General features: G+C 33.3%; 1 protein-coding gene across 1 annotated transcript in view; it reads right to left on the bottom strand.

The window, feature by feature from the left end:
- The window catches only part of CCDC73 (coiled-coil domain containing 73), a 64,822-nt gene that overhangs the window by 14,273 nt on the left and 25,428 nt on the right, over positions 1–25,121 (bottom strand). The window contains exons 6-11 of the mRNA XM_023532052.1: positions 19,139–19,177; positions 13,473–13,608; positions 13,152–13,231; positions 5,233–5,361; positions 4,682–4,741; positions 3,416–3,520 (exon numbers count right to left, since the gene is read on the bottom strand). Of these exons, the coding sequence (XP_023387820.1) occupies positions 3,416–3,520; positions 4,682–4,741; positions 5,233–5,361; positions 13,152–13,231; positions 13,473–13,608; positions 19,139–19,177 (549 nt within the window). The remainder of the gene's footprint in view (positions 1–3,415; positions 3,521–4,681; positions 4,742–5,232; positions 5,362–13,151; positions 13,232–13,472; positions 13,609–19,138; positions 19,178–25,121) is intronic.

The following is a 25,121-nucleotide window of genomic DNA, read 5'->3' as shown; positions in this document are numbered from 1 at the left end:
TTTTCTTGTAATGGACCAAACTTTTTCCTGAGATTATATCCTTAATATACTTTTAATGTTAAAATATCCTCCTTTAGGGGTGGCTCCATAGTGTAGTGGTTAGCACGTCTGCTTTATACACAGAAGGACCTGGGTTCGCGCCCCAGGTGGAACCACAGACCATACCCCGGTGCGCCAGGCCCCGGGGGAGCCAGGACCCTTAGTGCGCCAGGACCGGGTGCATGCCGCGAGCATGTGGGAGGGGATGCCCCACCTTCAGAGATCCAGTTCTTAAGGAGAAACGGCAACATCCATAGGTCAGGGGTGAAAGTGGGGGCGGAGGAATTAAAGAGAGGGGAAAAAAGTTTTCTTTTATAAAATGAAAATGATGATGGTATTGTTTATTTTTTAATGTACCGTATCAAAATAAAAAGCTGACAATTCTATCCTGTTCTTGCCAATACTTTGAAATTTTACTATATAAAATCTAGTTTCTCTATGTACTATCAAGGCTCAGCTAATAATGATGCTAGTTAAAGAGAGAGGCATTTGGATTATCTAAGATATTGGCCTATATAGTTAAAATATCCTGGAACCACAGTTACAGTTATCATTAACTCAATGAAAGACATGACTATATATATTTATGACTACTATAGGCCCTGTAGAATTCAGTAATACATAAACATTGGGTTTAGCATTCATGAAAGGCAATTTAAAAGTTGTGGTTTCCATATAACTGATCTAATAAAAGTGGCAGCTCTCACGAGTCTAAGAAAAATACATTAACAACGTAATGTAGAAATAGTACTGGAATAGAAACAGTACTGGAATAGACAAAGATTTCATCCTGATTTTCCCACTAATTATGAGGCTTTGAACTACATTGCTTACATTTCCTAGATCTCTAGCTCATCATGAAATGACTGGACTAGCTAATCTCTGATACTTTGATCAGAGATTAAAATTCTCTTTCAACTCCATTAAATGTATTAGGAGACAATCCTGATAACTGCTATTCATAAAGAATGTGGGTAAATTATGTTTCTGGAGAGAAGGTTCAACACATCAGAGAAATAGTTATCCATCTGTAGGGTGGGTAGAGGAGATGGGGGGAAACTTGCTTATAACTCGACTTTCAGAGAAATGCTTTTAACTAGTCTTTTATTGGAGGTGAAGAGGTTAAGAGGAGGGAGAGGTTTGACTCTTCCCTCTCCCTCTTCTAGGTCTAACTCCTATAGTTCTGGAGCAGGCAAGAGAAATAAGGCGGAACTCTACGTGACTAGTCATAGAACATTAATGGTGAGATAAATCTTGCATTGTTCAGGTCAGGTCTGGCTTCATTCAATGGTGATAGACTCACCATAATTTGTGAAACCCATTGCAAAATGAAAAAAGGCAGGAAAAAGTACTGTTAAAGATACTAAATAATAAAACTTTTTCCTTTCTTCACAGTAACTCCCTCCTCCCTATCTCTTCCAGTCAATCTGTCATGGGGCTTTTATTTTCTATTTCATGTCATGATCCCCTGGGCAGGGGGATACTTACAGGGCAAATGCAGATCCTCACAGATGCCTAAAGGCCTCACCACATGACTCAGCACAAGTATGATCTACCTGCTAGTGGGTTGTACCTCCTCCAAGTGGCTGGACTCATGTACTATGTCCTGGCTGGGGTGGGGAAGTCAGTTTCCCCATCCTATGGGCCCTCTGCCCCAACTCATGGCAGATGGGTAACCCCCAACAGATTGCAACTGCCAGGCAGAAATGTACCTCAGTCTTTGGAATGGGGACTCTCACCCAGCGTAGCCACCTACTAAAAATGCCAAAGTATTGCCAACCTGGGACAGAGGATGCTGCAGGGCCCATGCACTCAGCCCAGACCCTCTCTGCTATATCTAGGCTTCTACCAGAGGTAAAGAGCAACAGTAGAACACGGGCCTCTCCCCACCAATGTGACCCAGTCATCACGGCAGTGGCAAGACAGGAGCAGGGAAGATGAGGCCAGGCAGGGCCCACCAAAAGGCAGAAGAGCCAGCAGCCAAGAACTGGTCCTGGGAGGCAGTGGGAGACAGAAGAATCCCTGATCTGAGGTTCCAAGCCTCCAATGCATCATCAGATAAATTTACCCTTTCCAAAAGATTTAATTTACAAAACATAATTTAAAGATAAAAATTAATAAAAATTTCAAGACAGTGACTCACAGGACATAAAACCTAAAGCACAAGGCCCTCTGAGTATGGGTCCCTATGCAACTGCATTGATTACATAACCATGAAGCTGGCTCTGGCTTCTGCTGATGGCGGTCTTCACATAGGAGGTGACTTTAGTTTCCTTGCAAAATGTCCAGCATCACCCTTTATCACCAGAATCTCTTCAGACAGGTATAAATACCTTCCGATGGCCAGTCCAGTGGAACATGTCCCCAGTCCCTTCTCTTGAGTTGGACATCACCTGGCTCCGTAGAACACAGGGAGGCTCCCCCTCTTTCACCAACCTCCATGTTCCTTCCTAGGAAGCCAAGGAACCACCAAAGTTCTCTCTTCTACATCCTTCCAGGTACATATAATATTGGACCAAGCATAATACACTGGCACAGATTACTACAAAAACTTTCCTCCTTGAAATTTCTTGACTATAACTGGGCATTAGTCCATATGTTCTTGATATACTTCCAAACTTCGAAAATGTGTCAAGTTCTTCCACATGAACTACTCTACTGGTAACACCAGAGCGGACGTTCAGGTTTCTATAGCATCTCAAGTATCCATGTAAGGAACAAGATGGCAGTCTCACCCTCCCTTTCTTGTACCCCAATCTTTACAAGTGATTTTCCTGTAGACTCCTTCACTTAGCTTCATGAGGGGAAATACGTGCCCCTTCACTAGGTATGTAAGAGAAAAGCCTCTCTTATTGAACCCTCACTCTCAAAACAGAGTGACCATAACTTCTTCCTCTCCCCAATCATTTTCTTACATATCCTAGAAAGAAGATGATGGGGTGATGATGTTGAGGTAACAGGGCCAGTTCTATCATATTCTTGTAAAGAGAGATCTGCCCCCCAATTACTGGGAGCTGATTGCTCTCTTAGAATGTGGCAATACCTGTCACCTTTTATTTTCAGTTTTGGTCTTGGCTATAATTCTAAGACAAAGAAAAAAAAAATCCCATTCAATCTGTTACAAATTTAAATTGAACACCTGATACAACTGAACATTTCACTAGTGACTTCAATGTTTAAAAAATATGGTCATTACTTTACACGTTGATACCAAGTTAATGAAAGAGGCCATATCCTACTCCTAAAATTCAAAGTGATCTCAGATAAAGTTAGATGAGTACAACTAAACAGGTAAAACTCATTAGATGGGAATATAGTTTAAACTACACATACACACACACACACACACACACACACACACACACACATATAAAACCTGATTATTTTCTCTTAGCCCCTTCAATTCTGCTTCCAGTTCAGTATTAACTTGAGTCTGTTGCTGAAGTAACTGCTGCATATGTTGGAAAGAAATGATGACATCCTTTTAAAAAAAAGTATATCAATTAAAAAATTTTTAAGATAGTAGGCATGTTTCTAAACTCAATTTTAAGTTTTTAATTTTTAAGATAGTAGGCATGTTTCTAAACTCAACTTTCTAGTTTCTTATTTTTATAGTTTAATTACAACCCATAATAAAGAATATATTAATGACACATTTGATTAATTTAACATCTAAAAGAATTTATATTATATGATTTCTTACAAAGTACCATTTCCAAGAGTTCCTCAAATAATTAGTTTTTTAAATGGACCATGGATTCTGAGACACTATTGAAAAATGTGAAAAATTCAAAACTAAAACTTTTGTTGGCTTGCCCTCAAACTAGTAAATATATCACTACTAAAATATCATATTGCTAATGGGCTAGGATGTCACAGTATATATTTAGAATCAAATGGAAGAAAAGCAGAAGAGGAAAAAAAGAAACAGGACAAGTTTTCTTTCATATACCCTTTTTTTTAAAAAAATAAAACAATTATAATATACATAAATTCAAATGAGTATAATATCCTATAACATGTTCTAAGCATACATACGCTTCAATAATTATCTGCCAAATCTAAAATATCAAGGAAAAAACTGACTTATGTTTATTCTTTGTTATTTACTCATAAAATATCTTAATGTAATATTTTCTCCAGCTTTGATATAATTGACCCATACATTGTGTAAGCTTAAGGTGTACAAGGTGATGATCTGATACAAGTATACATTGCAAAATGATTAATACAACAAGGTTAATATCTCTGTCACCTCATATAATTATCGTTTTTCTTGTGTGTGGTGAGAACATTTAAGATCTACTCTCTAAGTAACTTGCAAGTATATAATATAGTATGTTAACTAAAGTCATGCTGTACATTAAATCCTCAGAACTTACTCATTTTATAACTAGAAGTTTGTACCCTTTGATGAACATCTCCCCTTTTCTCCTCTGATTTTGTTCCTAATGGGAGTATATGTGAGACCTGGTTAAAAAGGTACACGTGTACCCATTCAACAAACACTGAGTGCTTACTATGTGTAGGACTTGACCTAGACATGATTCCATTTATTATTTAACTTAATTTGATTATTTCCCACATTGTATCTGGTTTTTAAAATATTTACTGTCTTCCAAAATATCTTATGATTGCTTGCCTGTTTTTCTTCTTGAATATGGGTAATCTCTTCATTAATCCTCTTATTTAATTCCAATTCCTTAAAAAAATTGAATAATTTTAGGTTATGATACAAAAGTCAGCAAATTCTACATTCAATTCAGTGCTCAACAAATTTGGGAGTGTCATGATCTATTATTACTCCTGAGTACCAACACTAGTTTGCTGTTGAACCGGTGACTCAAGTGAAGTGAAGATGGTATTAGATACCCAATATAGGCTGGTGCAAACTTATAAATATCATTGTTAAAAAGTACTAAATTCCTCATCTCCAAAAGCTTTTCTGGAGACACCACTGTACCATAAGATGATCTGACACTGTATTAAAGTAGAAATAAAATTATTATAGCCAGATTTTATTGTCTTAAAGTCTTGCTAATAGTAAAAATCTAATAACTTAAAAAGATTCATTAATACTTTTTTCTTATGTATATTAACTTGACAAAAAGGAACATCTTTGTACTATAATCCTAAAATTCTCATAACTTTTACTAAAATATTTTATAAACATGAATGCACTGAATTAAATACCATGTTGAGTCTTTCTTGAAGTTCCTGAAATTTTTGTTCTTTAATTGTTAAATTGATGTTTTCTTCTCCCATCTTATATTGACATGTGACTTTGGACTTTATCAAGTCTGAGGTTACTTCTTTTAATTCCTTAACATAAGAAATATGAAACAGAAAATTCAGTATACATATTTCATCAAAGCAAGTTACTTTTCTGATAGTTTTAAATCCATTTTTAAACCTATCAATATAATTTACTATATTTCATATATCAAGATAATACTACCGGTCCATTAAGGTATATTTCCCCTAGTTCCATGATGAGATAATTAGCCAAGGTGAGAATGCTATTTGTGGCTATGGAATGCTGGGTTCACTAGGCAAACAATAATAGAAGGCTTGATCTTTGCTCTTAAAAAGAGTATACTAAATAAATGAACTAACCAACCAGAAGTAGGGTGTTTTCATTAATTACTTATTTACCATAAATCTTCTAAGATAAAGAGATGACAAGAGATTACCAATTCCCAAATTCGTTAGCATCCAATAAGAAAAAATTTGTGTAAGAAATAATTACAATATAATATGATGAGTGCTATATTACAGGAATGTATAAAAGCATAAAGAAGGAAATAGTTTGGTTGAGGGCATCAAGAAGGCATTACATGGAAAAGTGGTATTTGAAGTGAGTCTTTAAAGATAAATCTGCGAAGAGGACAAAAGAGGAGTATGTGTTCCAAGCAAAAAGATTCTACAGGCACAAATGTACAGAAACATGGAAGAGCATGGTATTTTTCAGGGAAAGAGAACTAATATGATATGGCTAGAACTAACACATTATGTTATAGGTAAGCGGGAGGAGTGGAGCATTGGTAGTTGTAGCTAGAAATTTGGCAAGATTCAAATATTGAAGGGTATCTGAAGGCCAAACTAAAGAGTTTTCATTTTATCCTACAGGCAATGAGGAATTAACCACTGAAGGATTCTGAGTAGAACAACATGAAATTTGCATTTTAGAAAAATAACAAAATATCTTTGTAGAGTACAGAATTGAAGGCAATATAAGAGAACTCTTAATTTGTGAAGTTACATGTCCACTGAGTTTAACAGATACAATCCAAACACATTAAAATCCTGAAATAACAACTTCTGAGCTGGTGTATACTTATCATACTGTTGTTCTGTGTATACTGACTATATTAAATATTCAAGGATCTGATTCTCACATTCTTGACTACACAGCATCTGAATTCCCTTTGAATTTTAGGAACTCTAAATTATAAGAGTCCACTGCACACTCGTGAAGCCAGAAATGCCAAATACTAGCTTTATAAGCACGTGGCCAGGCTCTGCTAATCACATGCACCTATCTTGGATATTAGATCAGAAACTAGTATCAGAAAGGACAATAATAGTTATGAAACAACAGAAAAGTGAGAAAGGGAAGGCAGGGGTGAAAACCCTATATATATGGTATACTAGTAAAAACTAATCATTTCATATGTCTTTTTCTCTTACACATTAATTAATCTTAAGAGCATGATATTAAAATCAGAGACCTCCATGAAATGATTTTCCACTGAAAATATGCTCGTGATTTTATAGCCCTTTAGCTTTTAAATATCCTGAACTTTTAGTACATTGTCTGTTTTCTAACCACTTTATTCAAAGCTGTTAGGGCAGCAAATAAACAGCACATGCTTTGATCTCATTAAATTACAACTTATAGTTCCTAGAGTCATAAATATTGTGCCCTTTTCTCCTTTACCCCTCCCTTTCTGGTATGGGGTAGTCTGTTAAATATCACTATCTCCTTGAGTGCTCTGACGTTTACTCAGACAAACAGCAGAGGTTATGAATGCTGCTCACAGATAGGATCGGGAATTCTTCATGATTGCCATAATAGTGAACCCAGCATTCAGCAATGTAATACCTCGTTTAATCCAACACTAAGTTTGGTCTATTTAACTTTGCTCCACCAAAAAAAAAGGAAAAGAGAGAGAGAGAGAGAAAAGAAATTCCATCTTATCACAAACCAATAACTTAACTGCTCTGGACAAATCATAAAACAGTATAAAATAAAATAAAAATTATCTCTGGGAAAATTAATGATTAAAAGTTTTAAATAAGTGATATAACTGAACAATGTTACTACACTTAATTAGTGTCTGAAAATCAAAAAGAAAAAACTTTCCTTGAAGTTAAAAATCAAGACTACGTAATATAAAATACAAAATTATTGTACCTAGAATGTCTAAAATGTTAAAAATTAGCTGTTAAAATTTATTTTTTTAAATTCTCACCCTTTCAGCTACTTGCACTTGGAACTCTCAAAGGAAATAAAATTCTCTCACTTTACCCTTCCATACAATAATCTCTCTTCCAAGAAAAATTTGGCAGCATTGTCATTGACTGTAGTGCTTTCCAGAGTGACAGAGGCCACCAATCCATGACACATCAGTACATTTAGGTAGTCCTGGCCTAAGCTCCAAGACCAGGAAAAAATGGCAAGTGTGCTCACAAGCAACACAATTCCACTTGTACTCAGAAAGAGACATTCTTCACCCCTTTACATAAATTTACTAAGAGTATCTCTCCATGGATTTACATGAGCCTCATCTCCATGTATAGGTCCAGTCTTAAACTATACATTTAAAATTTAATAATCTATTATGTTATGATGAAACATATGTCTTTAGTAAAAGACATACATAATTTAGTAAATAAATTTTTGAGAAATTTATAATCTTTTCATACATAAAAATTGAATTAATATTTTAATAGTCATCAAAATTAATAATCACTTGTCACTGATAAAAATATTAAATAAAAAAATAGACCAAAAAGATATCAATGAAAACATGCTTATTCACAACTGCTCAGTATTTAGTTATTTAAATTAGCATTTAAAGTTTACATTGATAAAAATTAATGGTCCTATCTGTTCTCTGATTCAAGACTGTAAATTTTTCATATTACAGCTTTTCCTCCTTATATTTAAAAGAGTCATCTTTAATATTCTAGGGTGTGATTGAAAAGAAAAGTTCAGATGCCAATCACAAGTCCAGGTGCTTCTGACTGATGGGCTACAAACAGAAATTCCCATGACTCAATCTTTGGGTTCCATTATTTATTGGAGCGGCTCACAGAACTCAGAGAAACACGTTTACCAGTTTATAAAAGGATATGCTAAAGGATACAGATGAACAGCCAAATGAAGAGATACACAGGGGCAAGATGTGGGAGGGTCCCCAGCACGAGAGCTTCTGTCCCCATGGTGTTTGGGTGTGTCACCCTCCCAGTACATGAATGTGTTCACCAATCTGCAATCTGTACTATTAGGATTTTATGAAGGCTTCCACACATAGGCATGATCAATTATTAACTTTATTTTCAGCCCCTCTCCCCTCTCTGGAGAAGTGAGTGGGGGGAAAAGCAGGGATGAAAATTTCAAGTTTCTAATCATGGCTTGGTCTTTCCAGTGGCCAGGAGCCATATAGGAGCCCATCAGAGTCACCTCATTAGAAAAGGTACTCCTACTACTCTTATCACTTAGGAAATTACAAGGGTTTTAGAAGCTTTGTGCCAGGAACTGAGGGCAGAGACTAATATATATATTTTCTATATACACTTTCCTATATACCAACAACAAACAAGTAAAATTTTGAAAATAAAAATGCATTACCATTTACATTAGCACCACACAAAATGAAATACTTAGGTGTAAATGTAAGAAAATACATGTAAGAGCTATACGAGAAAAACTACAAAACTGATGAAAGATATCAAAGAGCTAAATAAATGAAGAGGTATTCCATATTTATGGATAGGAAGATCCAATATTTTCAAGATATAAGTTCTTCCCAACTTGATCTATTGATTCAGTACAATCCCATTCAAAATCCCTGCAACCTATTTTGTGGATATCAGCAAGCCGATTCTAAAGTTTATATGGAGAAGTGAATCAAGAATTGCTAATTCGATAGTGTAGGAGAAGAACAAAGTCTGAGGACTGACACTACTCGACTTCAAGATATACTATAAAGCTACGGTAATCAAGACAATGTGGTGCTGGTGAAAGAAAAGACAACAAGATCAGTGGAACAGAAATGAGAGCCCAGAAATAGACCCACATAAACACAGTCCACAGGTATCTAAGAAAGGAGCGACAAGAACACAATGGAGCAAAGATAATCTTTTCAACAAATAGTAAAGGAACAAATGGATTTTCACATGCAAAAAAAAGAATCTAGACTGAGACATTATACCCTTCACAAAAACAAACTCAAATAGATCATAAGCTTAAATGTAAAATACAAAAACTATAAAACTCCTAGAAAATAACATAGGAGAAAAATCTAGAATGCCTTGTGTATGAGAATGACTTTTTAGATACAATGTCAAAAGCACAATCACAAAAGAAATGACTGAGTCTACAGCCATGCTACCCTGAACAAGCCCTATCCCGTCTGATCTCGGAAGCTAAACAGGGTTGGGTTAGTACCTGGATGGGAGACCACCTAGGAAGACCAGGTGCTTTAGGTGTAAAAAATAGAAAAATAAGAGATTGTAAGCTGACAAGGTCCTTGCAATCTGTGAGGTCAACCAAGGGTTGCCTCACCTAAATAAATAAATAAATGACTGATAAGCTAGACTTCATTAAAATTAAAAATTTCTACTATGCAAAACACAGTGTCAAGGGAAAGAGAAAAAAGCCGAAGACTGGGAGAAAATATTTACAAAAGACACTTCTGATAAAGGACTGTTACCCAAAATATACACAGAACCCCTAAAAATCAACGATAAGAGAATGAACAACCCAAATAAAAAATAGATAGAAGATAAAAGGTGACAAATAAGCATATAAAAAGATACTCAATATCATATGTCATTAGATAATTACAAAACAACAAAGAGATACCACAATCTGCCTATTAAAGTGGGCAAAATCCAAAATACTGACAACACTAAATGCTGATGAGGATGTAGGGCGATAGGAACTCTCACTCACTGCTGGTGGGAATGCAAAATGGTACAGTGTCTTTGGAAGACAGTTTGGCAGGTCTACAAAACTAAACATACTCTTATTCCACATTCCAAACAATCACACTCTTTGGTATTTATCCGAAGGAGTTGAAAATTTATGTCCACACAAAACCTTGCACACAGATATTTATAACAGTTTTATTCATAATTGCCAAAACTTGCAAGCAACCAAGAAGTCCTTTGGTAGGCGAATGGATAAATAAATGGTGGTACATCCAGACACAGCAATAAATAGTACTAAAAAGAAATGAGCTATAAAGCCATGAAAAAACATAGAGGAACTTTAAATGCATATTACTAAGTGAAAGAAGCCAATCTGAAAAGGCTACATACTGTATGATTCCAACTATGTGATATTCTGGAAAAGGCAAAACTATGGAGACAGTAGATAGATTAGTGGTTGCCAAGGGTTAGTGGGGGAGGAAGTGATGAAAAGGGAGAGCACAGAGGATCTTCAGGCAGTGAAACTATTCTTTATGATACTATAATGATGTCATTAAACATTTGTCCAAACCCAGAGAATGCACAACACCAAGAGCGAACCCTAATGTAAACTGTGGAATTTGCACAATAATGCATCATCAACTGTAACATAGGTTCAGTTGGTTCATCAACTGTAACAAATGAACCACTCCACTACAGGATGTTGATAATGGGAGAGATTGTGCATGCGGTGGACAGAGAGTATACTGAACTTTATACTTTCCATTTGATTTTGCTGTGAAACTAAAACTGCTCTAAAAAATAAAGTTTATCAATTTAAAAAAAATAAATAAAAATAGTGAAATCTGATGTACACATAAAGCTATAAATGCTTGGAGTGGGTTTTTTCTCCTTTTAAAAACAAAATCCTTTAGAATTAAGATGAAAATTCTACCCCAAAATTTAAATTTTTTTTCAAATTAATGATGTATCAGAACAACATCATTCATATTCATTTATCTTTTGAATCCAAAATATGTATTTGAAAAATGGCTAGTTGAGGTTTGGGATATAATCTTTGTGAAAAAGAAAATTCTCTGTACTGAATCAACTAGCCTATAAGGAAACTGAATTTACAACCTTGGCCTCACTGATGTTATACTATAATCAAGCGTATAGTCAGAATCCCAACAAAAAAACAGATGGTACACATAAATTAGGGTAATGTAAAGATGGTTTATTTGCAAAGGTGTGGATACAATATAAAGGAAGCATAAGAAATGGTGCAAGTTCTAGGGGCTTGCAGTAATAGAGTTGACACCACCCCTGGACCCAAAAGGACAAGGTTACTGAAACACAAAGAGAGAACAATCACGCAGAGTAGGCCAACTGAGAGAAGCAGTGATGTGTTGAGGGGCAAGGCCACCCTGAAGTCACCTCACAGGGCGGGAACAGAAAGAATAAATATACTAATTCACTCTCTTTCTTTCCTCCCATCTCCTCCTGCCCAGGCTCTCCACTGGCCCAACTCAATGGAAAGCAAGAAGATACAGGAGCATTGATGCAATCCATATAGGTAAGCCTTACAAAGAGAAGAATGGATAGTCTGGATCTGGAGGGACAAATAAATTAAATAACTACAAAGTAAGTATAATTTTTAAATACTTAAATGGCACTCAGTAAATGCTTTGAAGCAGCATTTACTTAGTGTCGGTAAGAATAGCTACTTATTCTCTCAGTGACAGAAAGGCAGTTCAAAGTGGTATTATTTCAGATGGAGCTTTGAAGGGAGTAAGGAAAGGAAACAAGGTCATTCTCTGTAGAAAGAAGGCCTTGCCTCTTTCTCTTTTCTCTCATACCACTCTCCCCTCGAAACAGTGGGAATATTTTCAGTTGCAAATAATGGAAAATTACATTGGCCCTCGCCAAACTGGCTTAAATAAAATGATGATTTATTGGCTCATATAATCGAAAAAGTATGGAAAGGGAAAAGCTGGTCGATCCAAGGATTCAAAGATGTCATCAAAGAACAGGTTTCCTTTTATCACACCAATCTGGCATCCACATTGTCAGGTTCCTCCTTTTGGTTTTCTTAGGGTTGTAGGATGACTGAGAGTCACAATGAGGTTACATTTTTCTTGGTTTATAACCACTAGCTAAGGGCATTTGTCCACTCCTGAACCAATGATTATGGCCAGAGGAATGAAATATGTTTATGGCCTTCTGTCAATTTAGGGCTCATTTCTAAAGGAAACATCAAAAATCTGGATGAGTTTAGGAAGAAGAAAGGGATAATGATGCTCAGTAAGCAACCAATAAATGTCCAATGCACTCCTTCATTCATGATTCTCCAGCCATACCACACTTGTTCTAGTTTCTCACATATACTAAACTCTTTCCTGTCTCAAAGAGTTTTTACACATGCTGTTCTGCTTGCCTGAAACATTATTCTCTGTCCTTCCCCATCACTTTACCTCCAATGTAATGTCACCTGTTATAATGTCATTACATCCTTTACATTTTCTTCACATTACTTATATAACAGTTTTAAATTATTTTATCTATGTGATGGTTTTGTGTCTAACTCCACTGGACGATAAACTTTAAAAAAGCAGGGACATGTTTTTTCTTCATACTTATATCCTCAGTGTCACATAGTATCTAGCACACAGCGTCACTCAAATATTGAATGAATGAATGCTAATGAGACTGACATGTAGTGAATGCTTACAGGCTACTCATGTCACCATAAAAATGCACACCACTGGTGACAAGCTGAAGAAACAATATTTTGAATAGGTTAAAACAAATTCATTTACTGAAATCATAACTAAAAGTTTATGAATCTATATTTAAAACATTTATCTTTATAACAAAAAACAACCTACCCAACTTCTTCTAGTAATATTTCATAAAACTAATTATTTTATACTATAATTTTATTTAATATTATAAAACTGTATCAATCATACCTTTTTTAAACTGTATATTTCAGATTCTTGTTTTTTATTTAAAGCTGAAAGTCTTTTGTTTAACTGTATTGCTTCTTGTACTGCAACATAAAAACACTTAGGAAAATATTATATTCAATTTACATTTTAAAGAAAGTATCACAACATGGACAAGAAAAATAGCCTCAATGCAACGTATGCAATTATTACCAAATTTAAATAATGTTCACTAAACTGCCATTTACTATTACCAGTATCAGTTAAGTTCAATTTACTAATTATAGATAAGTACATTCAAACATTTCCTATAAAATATATAAGTTCAAATAAGATAGCACCTACCATTTTGTTCTAACTTTTCATGATTCTCTTTTACCAATCCAAACTGGCCTGTTATTGTGGCATAGTATTTCTCAATTTCATTCAGTTGCTTCTGATGATCTTCTTTAGCCAGAAGATGTAACTGAACTTTTTGTTCCTAATTTGAATAGTTATTTTAAATGTTATATATACATATAACACACACACATACATATATTCATGCTTAGCTATTAAACATAGAGTTGTTCTTAATAATTATTGTTATCAACATAATACGTCATGAAAAACTACTGAGTACACGATAGGGAGAAAACATTAGGAGATGTTTCTAAGTGTATATAAAATTAAAGCACTTTTTTCCCCTGTAACAAAATAGTCACTTAACATTATATTTCTCCTGTTTACAGTTTCTTTTTCGAAAATCAACTGGTTGTTTTATTTACAGAAAAGTTAATTAGTACAGTCCAACACTAAACAATGTGAGAATATTGAAGCAATTTAGGAAAGAAATTTTTTTCTCTAAATCTGCTGACAGAATTATGATGTGCATTATCAAAATTCGGGCAATTTTTCTGAGATTAATTTTAATGAATATAGCACCTTCTCCTTGCATTAAAAATGAAATAATGAGGATCATATATGTCAGTGACATGAAGGCAATATAGTATAATAAAAAGTCTACTTAAGCTGAGAGATACAATTAGTAAAAATTGGACCCTATGTATAACATGGGCCTTCACTGCTTTCAGCTAAAGGAGACTTTTTACCATACTTAAAAATATGACTTTAAGTTTTAAAAAGAAATATTATTTTAATAGAATAACATTTTTTAAAGATTTTGATCTTGACTTGGCATTAGCAGAATCATTGGTTTCACAACTTTCATTCATTTTGCCACATGCTTCAGCTTTTATGATGAGCAGTGATAGCGAACAGTATAGTCCCATTGACTGACACTCAGTAATTGCTTTCTGAATAAACTGTTGTTATCCCACAGAATTCCAACAGTGGAAATTTGTTAGATCTGTCTAGCCATCTTATTCCCTTACCCATCAGTACCACAACCTCGGGTATTTACTTGAAATATTTTTTCCTCATTATAATCTAGTAGGACAAAATTCAGGGGTCATATTCTTCCCTAGTCAAGCGAAGGGAATATTACCCCCCAAAAAACTAATTGATTTTTACCTTTTAGGAATTTGAATCTTGAGCAAAAAGACTATAACACTAAAGAAGTTCAATGATGATCCTATCCAGACTGATATGAGACCCCTGTCCTGGGTTCCTATATCCTGCTTCACAAACTCTGGAATTCCTCTGGTCCCTGTTCATTCTCAAACTCATTCTTCACTCTGATTAACTGTGAGTGACTCCACAGAATTTCCACTTGCATAAGTTAACCAGAGCCACTTTGTACTGCTAAATACCAACGTTCAAGCACTATAGTAGAATGGTCAAAAGCTAGTCTGCCTATGTTTAAATTCTGCTTCTGTAATTTAGTTACTGCGTGGCCTTGGAAAAATCATATAGCCTGTCTTTAAAGTGAAGATTATAATAGTATCTCACTCATAGGGTTGTTGTGAGGATAAAGCACCAAGAACAAAGCCTGTCACATAATAAGTACAACATAATGCTTTCTTCATCTTATTCTTTAACTGATAAAAGTAACTTCAATAGTTTTAATTTTTATTTGAAATAAGAACAGCCCTTTCTAATATTAATAAAGAGCTCACATTATAATTTAAGTTGTATCTAACTCTATTATCTTGGCAAATTTGATAATTTTAACTTTTTCAAAGATATATTTTAATTATTTTAAATAAAATGATAATATCATTGGTAGTGATTATGATAGATCAGTTGAAAGTTTCTCATGCACTTCTATGGGCTTTACAAATTTACTAATTAGTCATTTGAATTAATCGTGTAACAGTTAAATGCAAACAAGTTGGCAAGTTTACTTACCCCCTGAGATTTTATGCCTACCTAGGTAGTCACTATTATCAATAACTAAACAATAAACCATAACCATTCCTCTAAAATATCACTTAATTCTCTAATCTAGACAATTATATTCACTTTCAGCAGATGTGTAGAAACCTCATACGATTTCACTGAAAACTGGTCTAAAGGCATTTTTTCAATTCAAGGGATCTTTCAAGTCAAATCAATTTTTGTATGGCCTTTATAAAAATATTGTCCCCTATGTATTAATACAGGCTTCTTTAACCTTTCGGTTAAAAAGCAGCGAGTAAAATAGGCTGTCAATGCCTGCAACAGTTAACAATCCTGATAACTAAAAATGCAGCAAAGATCAAGTGATTTCATAGGTATTCTCTACATACATCGAGCTCTACACGCATTAGAGTGATCTGTGATATACCTATTCCAACATCCTTTGCTTGAGGCCAAAGCTGAATTCAATTAAAATGCAGTTTCATTTGTTTGCATGATCTAATTCTGATTTTCAAATACATTAGCCTATCAATGGCCATGATAAACATTATAAAGACTTTCAAATTACATGGGGATCTATAGCTCATTAGCCCATACAGGCCCATATGGGGTGTTCATATATGAATCCCATTGGCTTCCCTAATTTAGTTTTGATAATAAGAAGAATAGACCAGTTGTCAAGTTTGCCACTAACTGCATGACTGTCAGCAAATAGTTTAAAATCCTTGGGAAGCCAAGACAAAGAGTAGATTGGCAACACCTGCCTGAGAAACCAAAGAATAATACAAATAAATTGAAGGTGTTATTATGAAACTTCAATATCACATACTATACCATAATAAAAAATTTTTATTGAGATGACTAAGAAATAGCTAAGTATATAGGGTTTTTGCTCTTTTTATCTATGAATTCATTCGAATTATTTTTTCTTTTACACAATTTTACTACTAAATGCAAGACTCTGCCCAAAAATAATGTCAGGATTCATTGCTTTCCAAATATATGTTTAACTCATTTGAAACAAACACAACCTATGAAAGTCAGGATTATAGAGAGAAAAAATAGCACACGCATTATTATCAAGTAGGGGCGTGTATGTGTGTGTGATTACTTAATAGCCTCAAGGCATTTAAAATAGGGATCATAACTTTTTAGAACTACATTTACTAATCAATGGCATAGCTGCTCATTCCCCCCTTTTCTTATTTCCTTGTGGAGATTGATTTGAAAACCTCTACAGAGAAAATTAATTTCCCTTAAAACAACTAATCCATTGTAAGTATTTTAGAAGAAAAGATAAAAATACAAAAATAAACATCATAATTCTTCATTTCTATTTTTTACAACTTACAACCACTTTTCAATTTCTTCAATATGAACCCAAAATAAATCAATGGGGTTATAAAACTCACTTTTTTAAAAGTATAGCATCTTTAAAAAACTTTAAACTTTTTAGTCACAAATATGATACACACTACTTAAAAAATCTAAAGTTACATATACTTTATGTGTCTAGATACACATAGTTATAATCATGAAGATTATTTCCAGGCAAGTGTTCAGTCTAAAAATATTCTATTCTGAAAGAAAATATGTGGTAACTCCAAATCATATGAAAACCTTCAATATTGAAACTTTGTTTTAATTTAATAAAGACAAATAAACTTTTATTATAAGTCTTTTCTTTAGAGGAAAGTGATATACAAAAAAAGAAATAAAATATAGTTAAAAGATGGTTGGATAGTTTTTATTTTATTCATTAAGCTCTATTAGCTACTCAGTTACACAACATAGTCAACTAATACAGTAATCATGGGAACACACAAGAAAGATTTTCATTAGTGACCAAATCACAATGACAGTTAATTTGATGTTCTATAGTTTGTCTTTATCATGTTTTGTTGCATTCTTTTTCTTGGTAATGATCAAAGTGATCATTCGTTCAAGAGAAGGTTTGGGTACTTTTAGAGACAGAATCTCTCGATTCATAATTGTGTTAATTTACCTAGACACATACCATCAATCACTACATAAAAATGAGCTTATTGAATTTGCAAAAAACAGAAGCTTACTAGTAGTTAAGGGCTTGCCTACTGAAGATCATAAACTTCTTTAAAAGTTTCCTAATGCTATTTTTAAAATTACTTTTTAGGACACTTAATTTTATCAGTTGCTCCCCAAAGTCTTACCTTGACACAAGTGACCATTTTGCTTTCTGTCTTGCCCACAGAATCAAATAATATAAAGAATAATGTACTGATTTAAATTAAATAAGATTAACTGAATTACTGAATACTGTATAGCACTTTGAATAAAGGTTATCTGAATTATATAAAAATAATGTAAAAAGAAGAATGTAAGAATCTTTAGAAAAAAGATTATTTTTAACTTTAAGATCAACATATACTAAAACATATACTATTCTGCTGGAATGGGCATAAAATATTAAATGTACATCTCAATATATAAAATTATTTTAATGCAAAGGGATTAAATGCTTTGAACTGTCAGAAAAAATGTAAGTATAACTCAAATATCATTTTAGTAGGTTCTTAACAGGCTGTAATTTATATTAATGAAATGCTCAGAAATAGCCAAAAACTACTGTAAATATACTGCATGTTTCCATATTTTTTTCTAAGATATAAATATGTTTGATGAAATTTTAAAGTGGAATAAAACAAAATCCATTTTATGTTGCCTTTGATCTTTAACTTGTAGCCTTATCTCCCAGGTCAGAGGACACATTATTCAATTTCACTATATTTTGTGTAAAACCACTGTAGCGTTGAAGATGACTTTCAGTACAAATGTCATGGTACTTAGAGCTAAACCAGAATCTAGTTTTTCAGCTTCTTAATTAAAATCATAGTTTAAAACAGTCTGACAATATTATCTTTATTCTTTCCAGTTGAACAGTGACAGAATTTTCACATCTTTTATTCAATCAAGCTTAACAATCTTCCTATGGTTCTTTTATTTTCTAACACACCAAAACAATTTCAAGAAGAAAATACTTTATGTTTTTGTATTTAATATCATAAGGATAATCTCTCATTTCTTACTTCTCATTTATACAACATATAAAGTTTACTCAAAAATTAATTTTACTTGCCCTACAGTCTGCTCCAAAGAAGGGTGAAATAGCGTAAACCACCCAAGAAGCCCTCTGAATATTTAAGTGAATACGGGAGAATTTTGCTCAAAAATACAAAAGAAAAAAGTCCTTTTGAATCAAATAGGGATAAAAGAGAATATCAAAGTAAATATTCCATAAAATGTTATGCTATAAAAATGCAAATATTAATTTTTAATATACTATAGAAGAGGAATGAATAATAAATAAACACTTGTTGAATGACAAAGGGTGGGTACCATAACCCAAGTGCTGTATTCAAATGATACTTCATATTATTCTAGTTTTTCAGGCTATAATTAATAATTCCATGTTTGCATAAATACCTAGAAAAGATATCATTAAGAGGTTTTGTTCCTATTTCTGTGTTGTTTTACTTTAATATAAAACTTCTACCAATTATTTGGGAACTATGTTAAATTTATTGTATAATATGTAAACACTATATAATCTGGAAATAAATTTGTGAAACAATTGCATTTAAGAAGATATTAATATCCAATTTAAACTTTAGTTTACGATAAATGTCATATTTATATTGACAAAAATAGTATGCACATTATGTATTAATCTGTAAATTTTGTTATTTCCTTACCATTTCACTAACTTTCTTCTGTAAAGAATATTTAGAAACCTTGAAAAAACAAAGGGGAAAAAAATCTCATTAAAATTCTTTAATTATGTTACAAATTCCTCCTGACATTAAAATTGTATGCTATAAAACATGGTGTTTAACTTCCATGCACTATTTTTTTCTGGTGACATTTTTTCAAAATGTTATTTACCTTACTTTTTTTTCTCATAACAATAACAATGCATTCGTTTATCAACACGAATTTATGGAACACCTACTATATGCCAGCCACTTTCCCAGGATCTTGGGATACAGCAGTTAACAAAACTAAGTTCCTCTTCTTAAGAAGCTTTATGTCCAGCAGGAGTAGTGGTAGACAGACAATAAAATATAAGTAAAAAGTAAAGAAGTTAGAATGTGACAACTACTACAAAGAAAAATAAAGCAAGAGGGATAGCAAGAGTAGTCAGAGTAGTTGAGGCGAGTTTGTTACTTAATATTAGCTCTTTATTGAAGAAAATCTGATAAAACAAATTAAGGATAGGGAAGAAAGCACAGGGGAAAAAGCTGTTTTAAACAAATCATCTCACAACCCAGAAATAACAATCACTAATATTTTGGTACTAGTAGATTATTTTTTCTATACATTTATACTTTTTTAAAAGAGAACTAGTGGGGAGAGGAATATATATACTATTTTGTGCTGTTTTTACATACTATATAACAAACACTTTTATGACAAATTAATCTATAACATACCTTTTTAAGGGTTACATAGTATTAAATTCTTTATACCATAGTTTACCAAATCACTCTCATTTCTGTAAGGTTTACCCAGTGTTCAGTTTTATGAAACTATTCTGAAATAAATATGCTTGTACCTAGAATTCTATTCATTTTAGCAGGATAAATTCCAAGAAGCAGAATTCCTAAGACTGTTCATTCTCACAGACTTTTAACAATTCTTATATAGTTCTCCAAAGTAGTTGACGAAGTTAAACTCCAAGCTCCAACCGGCCATTTATGAGTGCTCATTTTCTTAAACCTGCTTATATTTGTTAAATTTTAAGAAAAAATGCAGTTGTTACTTCACATTTCCTATGCAATAAATTTTTTAGCACACTTCCCTGAATAAGCTGATAATTTTATTTCATTTTGGTGTAATGGATTGTGTGTGATTTCTTCAACAAATATTGAATGATTACTATAAGTAAAGCATTGATGTAGATATTGGGGGTATGCTATTGGGCCAAAATAAATCCTGTCCAGCTTAAAATTCTGGGGAATATAGATAAGCAGTATATTGTCTATTAGCTGTTGATAAATGCTAAAGAAAAATAATAAATCAGGGAAAGGAATTACAAAGGATGGCCAAGAAAGTCATTTCTGAGAGGGCAACTTTTGAGTAAAGACTTGAGAGAAGTGAGGAAGAGTATTCCAGCAAGTGCAAATGCCCTAAGGTGGGAAAATGTCTGGTATGTTCAAAGAACAGCAAGGAAGCCAATGTGGTTGTAAGGGAGTAAGCAAGGGGAAGAAAAGCAAAAGATGAGTTCAGGAAGAGTAGGAGTAGGGGAAGTGGGAGGGCCAAATCACTGTAGGTCTTGAAATGCATTAATACAGATTTAGGCTTTATACCAAATGAGACAGGAAGCCACTAAAGAGTTCCAAGCCTGACTTACTCCTTTAAAGGATCACTGTTAAGTAAATGCTAAAGGAGAACAGAGGTGGAAGCCGGGAGACCACTATAAACTACAGCAATAATTCTGATGAAAGAGGATGATGAAAGAGGACTAGGGTGTTATCGTGAGAGTAGTCAAAATCCGGATATACTCTGAGAAGCTGAAAAAAATCTTTGCAACAGGAAAAAAAAGAAAGTTATGATTAATAAGAAAAGACAAATTAGTTTTCATGAGAGGGCGACTTTAGGAACTTGATTTTGAACATGTCAAGTCTGAGATGTCTTTTAGATATCCAAAAGATAATTAAGATTAGATTTGGGACTGGAGATGTACATTTGAAGTCTTCTGCATGTAGATCTCATTTTAAAGACATGAGACTGGTAAAATCAGAGTATTTTTTTAATGCATACAGACAAAAGAAAAAAAAAGGGTAGAGGTCATCTAGAAAATAAAGAAAAAGAAAAAATTCAGAACATTTTTTCTCTCTGATCCTGAACTCCCATCCTGAATTTATTATCTTCTACTGTGGTGGTTAATTTTATACGTCGATTTGACAAAACATGCCCAGAGTAAATATTATGGCATTTCTCTGCCTCTTACTTGTGTTAGCTAATTCCACATAATAAATATCTTCATACACAAACACACGGATACATATATACATCTCCTATAGATTCTGTTTCATTCAAGAACCCTCACTAATACAGCTACTAGTAGGGAAAGGGGAACTAATACATCTAGAGCAAATTTACCAAATTCTTTCATTTTACTTTATAGAAGGCAATTTCAAACATAAAGCGCAAATGTTTTATTATAGTTCTCCCTCACTTTGTGAAAAATTTTATGAAAAGTTGACTGTAAAGTACATTTCTTTAGAGTAAACTTTAGTTTTCCATTAATTGGATTTATGTTACTGGGGAATAAAGTCTCTCAAAATACTATGTTAAAAACATTTAACCCATTTCGCTTCCTAAATAACTCAGTCCTGATCCATTAGGTGGGGTAGGGCAAGATAGGAGTCCATGGAGAAGAGGTAAAGGGGTCACAGTGGCAGCATTTCAGAACAGGACTATCAAGACTGAGTAGAGAAAATAGGGCATCCCCATGAGGTGGAGGGCAATCTACTGTGAGGAATCAGAAGCTGAGTAGGGTGAGGAGAGCGACCCAGAAGAACCCAGCTTAAGGTATCAGAGCCCAAGCAGGGAAAAGAGGGCAAACACATTAGGAAGGAAGGTGCGATAGAAGAATAGTGGACTGCTTATACATAGGGTAATTTATCGAATAAGTAAATATATTAAGGATAAAGAAATTAATATTTCTCACTGTAAGAGGAAAGAACCGTAAATATGAAAAGGAACCTTGTGGTTTTGAATTGAAGGTAATGTGAATTCATGGTTTTCAATATACATGATTGATAGAGAAATAAAAATAATTATAAATATGTGTATATATATTTGTGTATATATAAATATTTACGTATTTTCCTCAGCTCTGACTATTGAGAGGGTCTGAGTGCAGTGACACTGCAACAGTAATGAGTTAACAGTGCCCAGATCTTGGCTTCTTCTACATACCATTTTCTACCAAAAAGAACCAGGGTAACATAGAGAAATGATTTGTTTCAGGGGAAGGTCAGGTAAACTACAGGGTAATCCTGGCACATTTTGTTTTAATATGAAAGCAAGAAAATGCTGAAAGAATGATGAAGACATGTCCCAAAGACTCAGAAATCAGCTTGAATAGACTCCCCCTGGCCAAACCAAAGATAATCTGAGCATCAAAATAAATAACAATAGTCATAGATCTTAATCCATTGAATAAAATACGAAACTAAGAGTCTATACTGATATAAATGAATATATTAAAAGTTTGATGAGAAATAAAATATGTACATAATTTGAAAGTACCTCTCTATAAAATACTCTGATTACAAAGGGGAAAAGAATAATTTTCCAATAGAGAAACTTGTTAGAAACTGTTAATAAAATGATCAAAGTGAACATCACCAGTAATGAGATAAACTGAAATCATGAACTGATAGAATTCAATTATAGGAACAAGGCATCATTTCTGTAATATTCTTGCCAAAGACATATAAACTAACTCTACTCATGAGGAAACAAACAGAAATTGAGGGCCATTCTATGAAATAACTGGTCTGTCATCTTCAAGAATGTTAAAGTCATAAAAATAATGCAAAGATGTGGGAACTGTTCCAGACTGAAAGAGATTAAAGAGATATGACAACATAAGATTCTAAACTGCATTCTTTTGCTATAAACAACCTTATTAGGACAAATGGTGAAAGCTGAAAGGGGCGTGAGAATTATAGTTATGCATTAATGTTAATTTCCTAATTTTGATGGTTATGGTTTTCTAGAAACAAGTCCCTGATTGCAGAAAAGATATACTATGGTATTTGCAGTAGTAGGGCATGTATCAGATTGGCATATTACTCTTAATTAATTAAATCATTCAAAAAAATAAGTTCTTTGTATTGTATTTCCAACATGTCTGTAAGTTTATGATTCTCCAAACTATAAAATGACTCAAGTGTCTAAGAATTCCTCATGGATAAATGTACACATTTAAAGTTCCAGGAATTTAGGTCCCTTTTGTCACTGTAGTTTAGGTAAGGCCTAATAAAGTTAGGCTTCAATAGTAGAACTAGCATATTATGTATTAAATATGCTTTCGGTTATGTAAGAGGAATGAATATCTTAATTTATAAATTCAGTAAGTTTAAAATTCAGTGAAATACATGACATCACAGAGCTTTAGAGCTGAATATCTTAGAGGTCATTTATCCCATTACTCGCAATCCAGTTTTCACCATCTTCTATCTATGTTCTCTTGTTTATGCCTATTCTGGGAGGGTGAATGAAGACCTCTCCTAAACTTCCTTACTCTTATATCTAAATTGGAGAATGCAGATATGGTATTGCTTTACAAAATGGTGAGAAAATACTGATCCATTTCAATTTCCTCATTTTACCTAAAGGAAAACTGAGTGTCAAGAAGACAAAGTGTCTTACCACAGGATCATGTAATAGGTCATAATAGGCAGAAACAATTTACTTGAAATCTACAGGACAATCAGCAAAGTCTCTTTATTTAACCCTCTAGGCATACTGATTACATAGTTTAATTTGTCAGGTAACTTAGATATAGGCAGGCTGCCCTGCTCTAAACCAATCCCTTTGAAATCAAGTAAAAATCTATCATGTTTAAACAGAAATAGAATACATTTAAAGAATCTACTGAAGCAAGAATAATTCAATTTTTAGTGTGTGGTGGTTTCATTTTGGAATCCCTGGGCTATGAGCCCTTTAAGAAAAGGCACTATTTGATTGCTTATTCCCGGTACCTAGCACATAGTAGGTATGAAAAGGAAAAAAAATAAAGAAGAGAAAGAAGTAACTTCCTAACTAAAGGAGACAGGGAGGTTGCTACATGATGCTTAGCGAATTTATATCAGATTTATAATTGAATAGGAACTTTCCTTAAGTTTCTTTAACTTAGAGGGAAAATGGCACAAGTATCTTCTTCATCGTTCTATACTTTTCATGTATCATGTTCAGCAGACAATGAGGTAACCTATACATCCCTTGTACTATGTCACAGGTTGAACAAGGCAAAACAAATCCTTACAGCTTTTACAGAAGATCAGCCCTGTGTATGAATTTCTTTTGCTTTGAAAATACTCACTACATTATCCAGATAATTAAACATGTATGGATATCAAAGGAAAAATTTTAAGAAGAAATGCTACAGAACAAAGCACTTATAACAAAATTAATATATTTCTTTATTGATAACATTTTAGTAGGAAAAAATGTAATATCTTTTCAAGATTTACCAAGAAATAAGAAATTAAGAAAAATAAGAGAGAAGTTATGCCTAGTTCAAGACACTGTGAAAAAACAATCAGAGAATCTTTTACAATAGCTACATTGGTAATTTGTTTACTCGATTACAAGAACAATTTTTTAAATTTTTCTATAAACCGTAAGGAAAAGTTTACCTAATGAGATCATTTTAAGCTGGGTATCTGAGGTATGATAAGAATCACTCAACTATATAACTGTATAAACTTTAAACAGAAGACTTAAATCTCTATTTCTTATTCCATCAACTTTAAAGAATATTTCTGTATATCAGATTCAATTTTATCTTACTATACTTTTAGTTTTTCATCAACAAGGTTAGTAATATTTAAGTTTGGTTCTATAATCATAACTAAATCTTCCATGCTTTATTTATAGGTTAATTATAAAAAAATGAAAGCCAACAGTGTTTATGTGATTTCAATCAATATAGATATT

Source organism: Pteropus vampyrus, unplaced genomic scaffold, assembly GCF_000151845.1.
Source record: "Pteropus vampyrus isolate Shadow unplaced genomic scaffold, Pvam_2.0 Scaffold76, whole genome shotgun sequence".
Classification (NCBI taxonomy): Eukaryota; Metazoa; Chordata; class Mammalia; order Chiroptera; family Pteropodidae; genus Pteropus; species Pteropus vampyrus.
The sequence above is the reverse complement of the archived record's forward strand: the minus strand, read 5'-3'. Positions and strand labels throughout refer to the sequence as shown.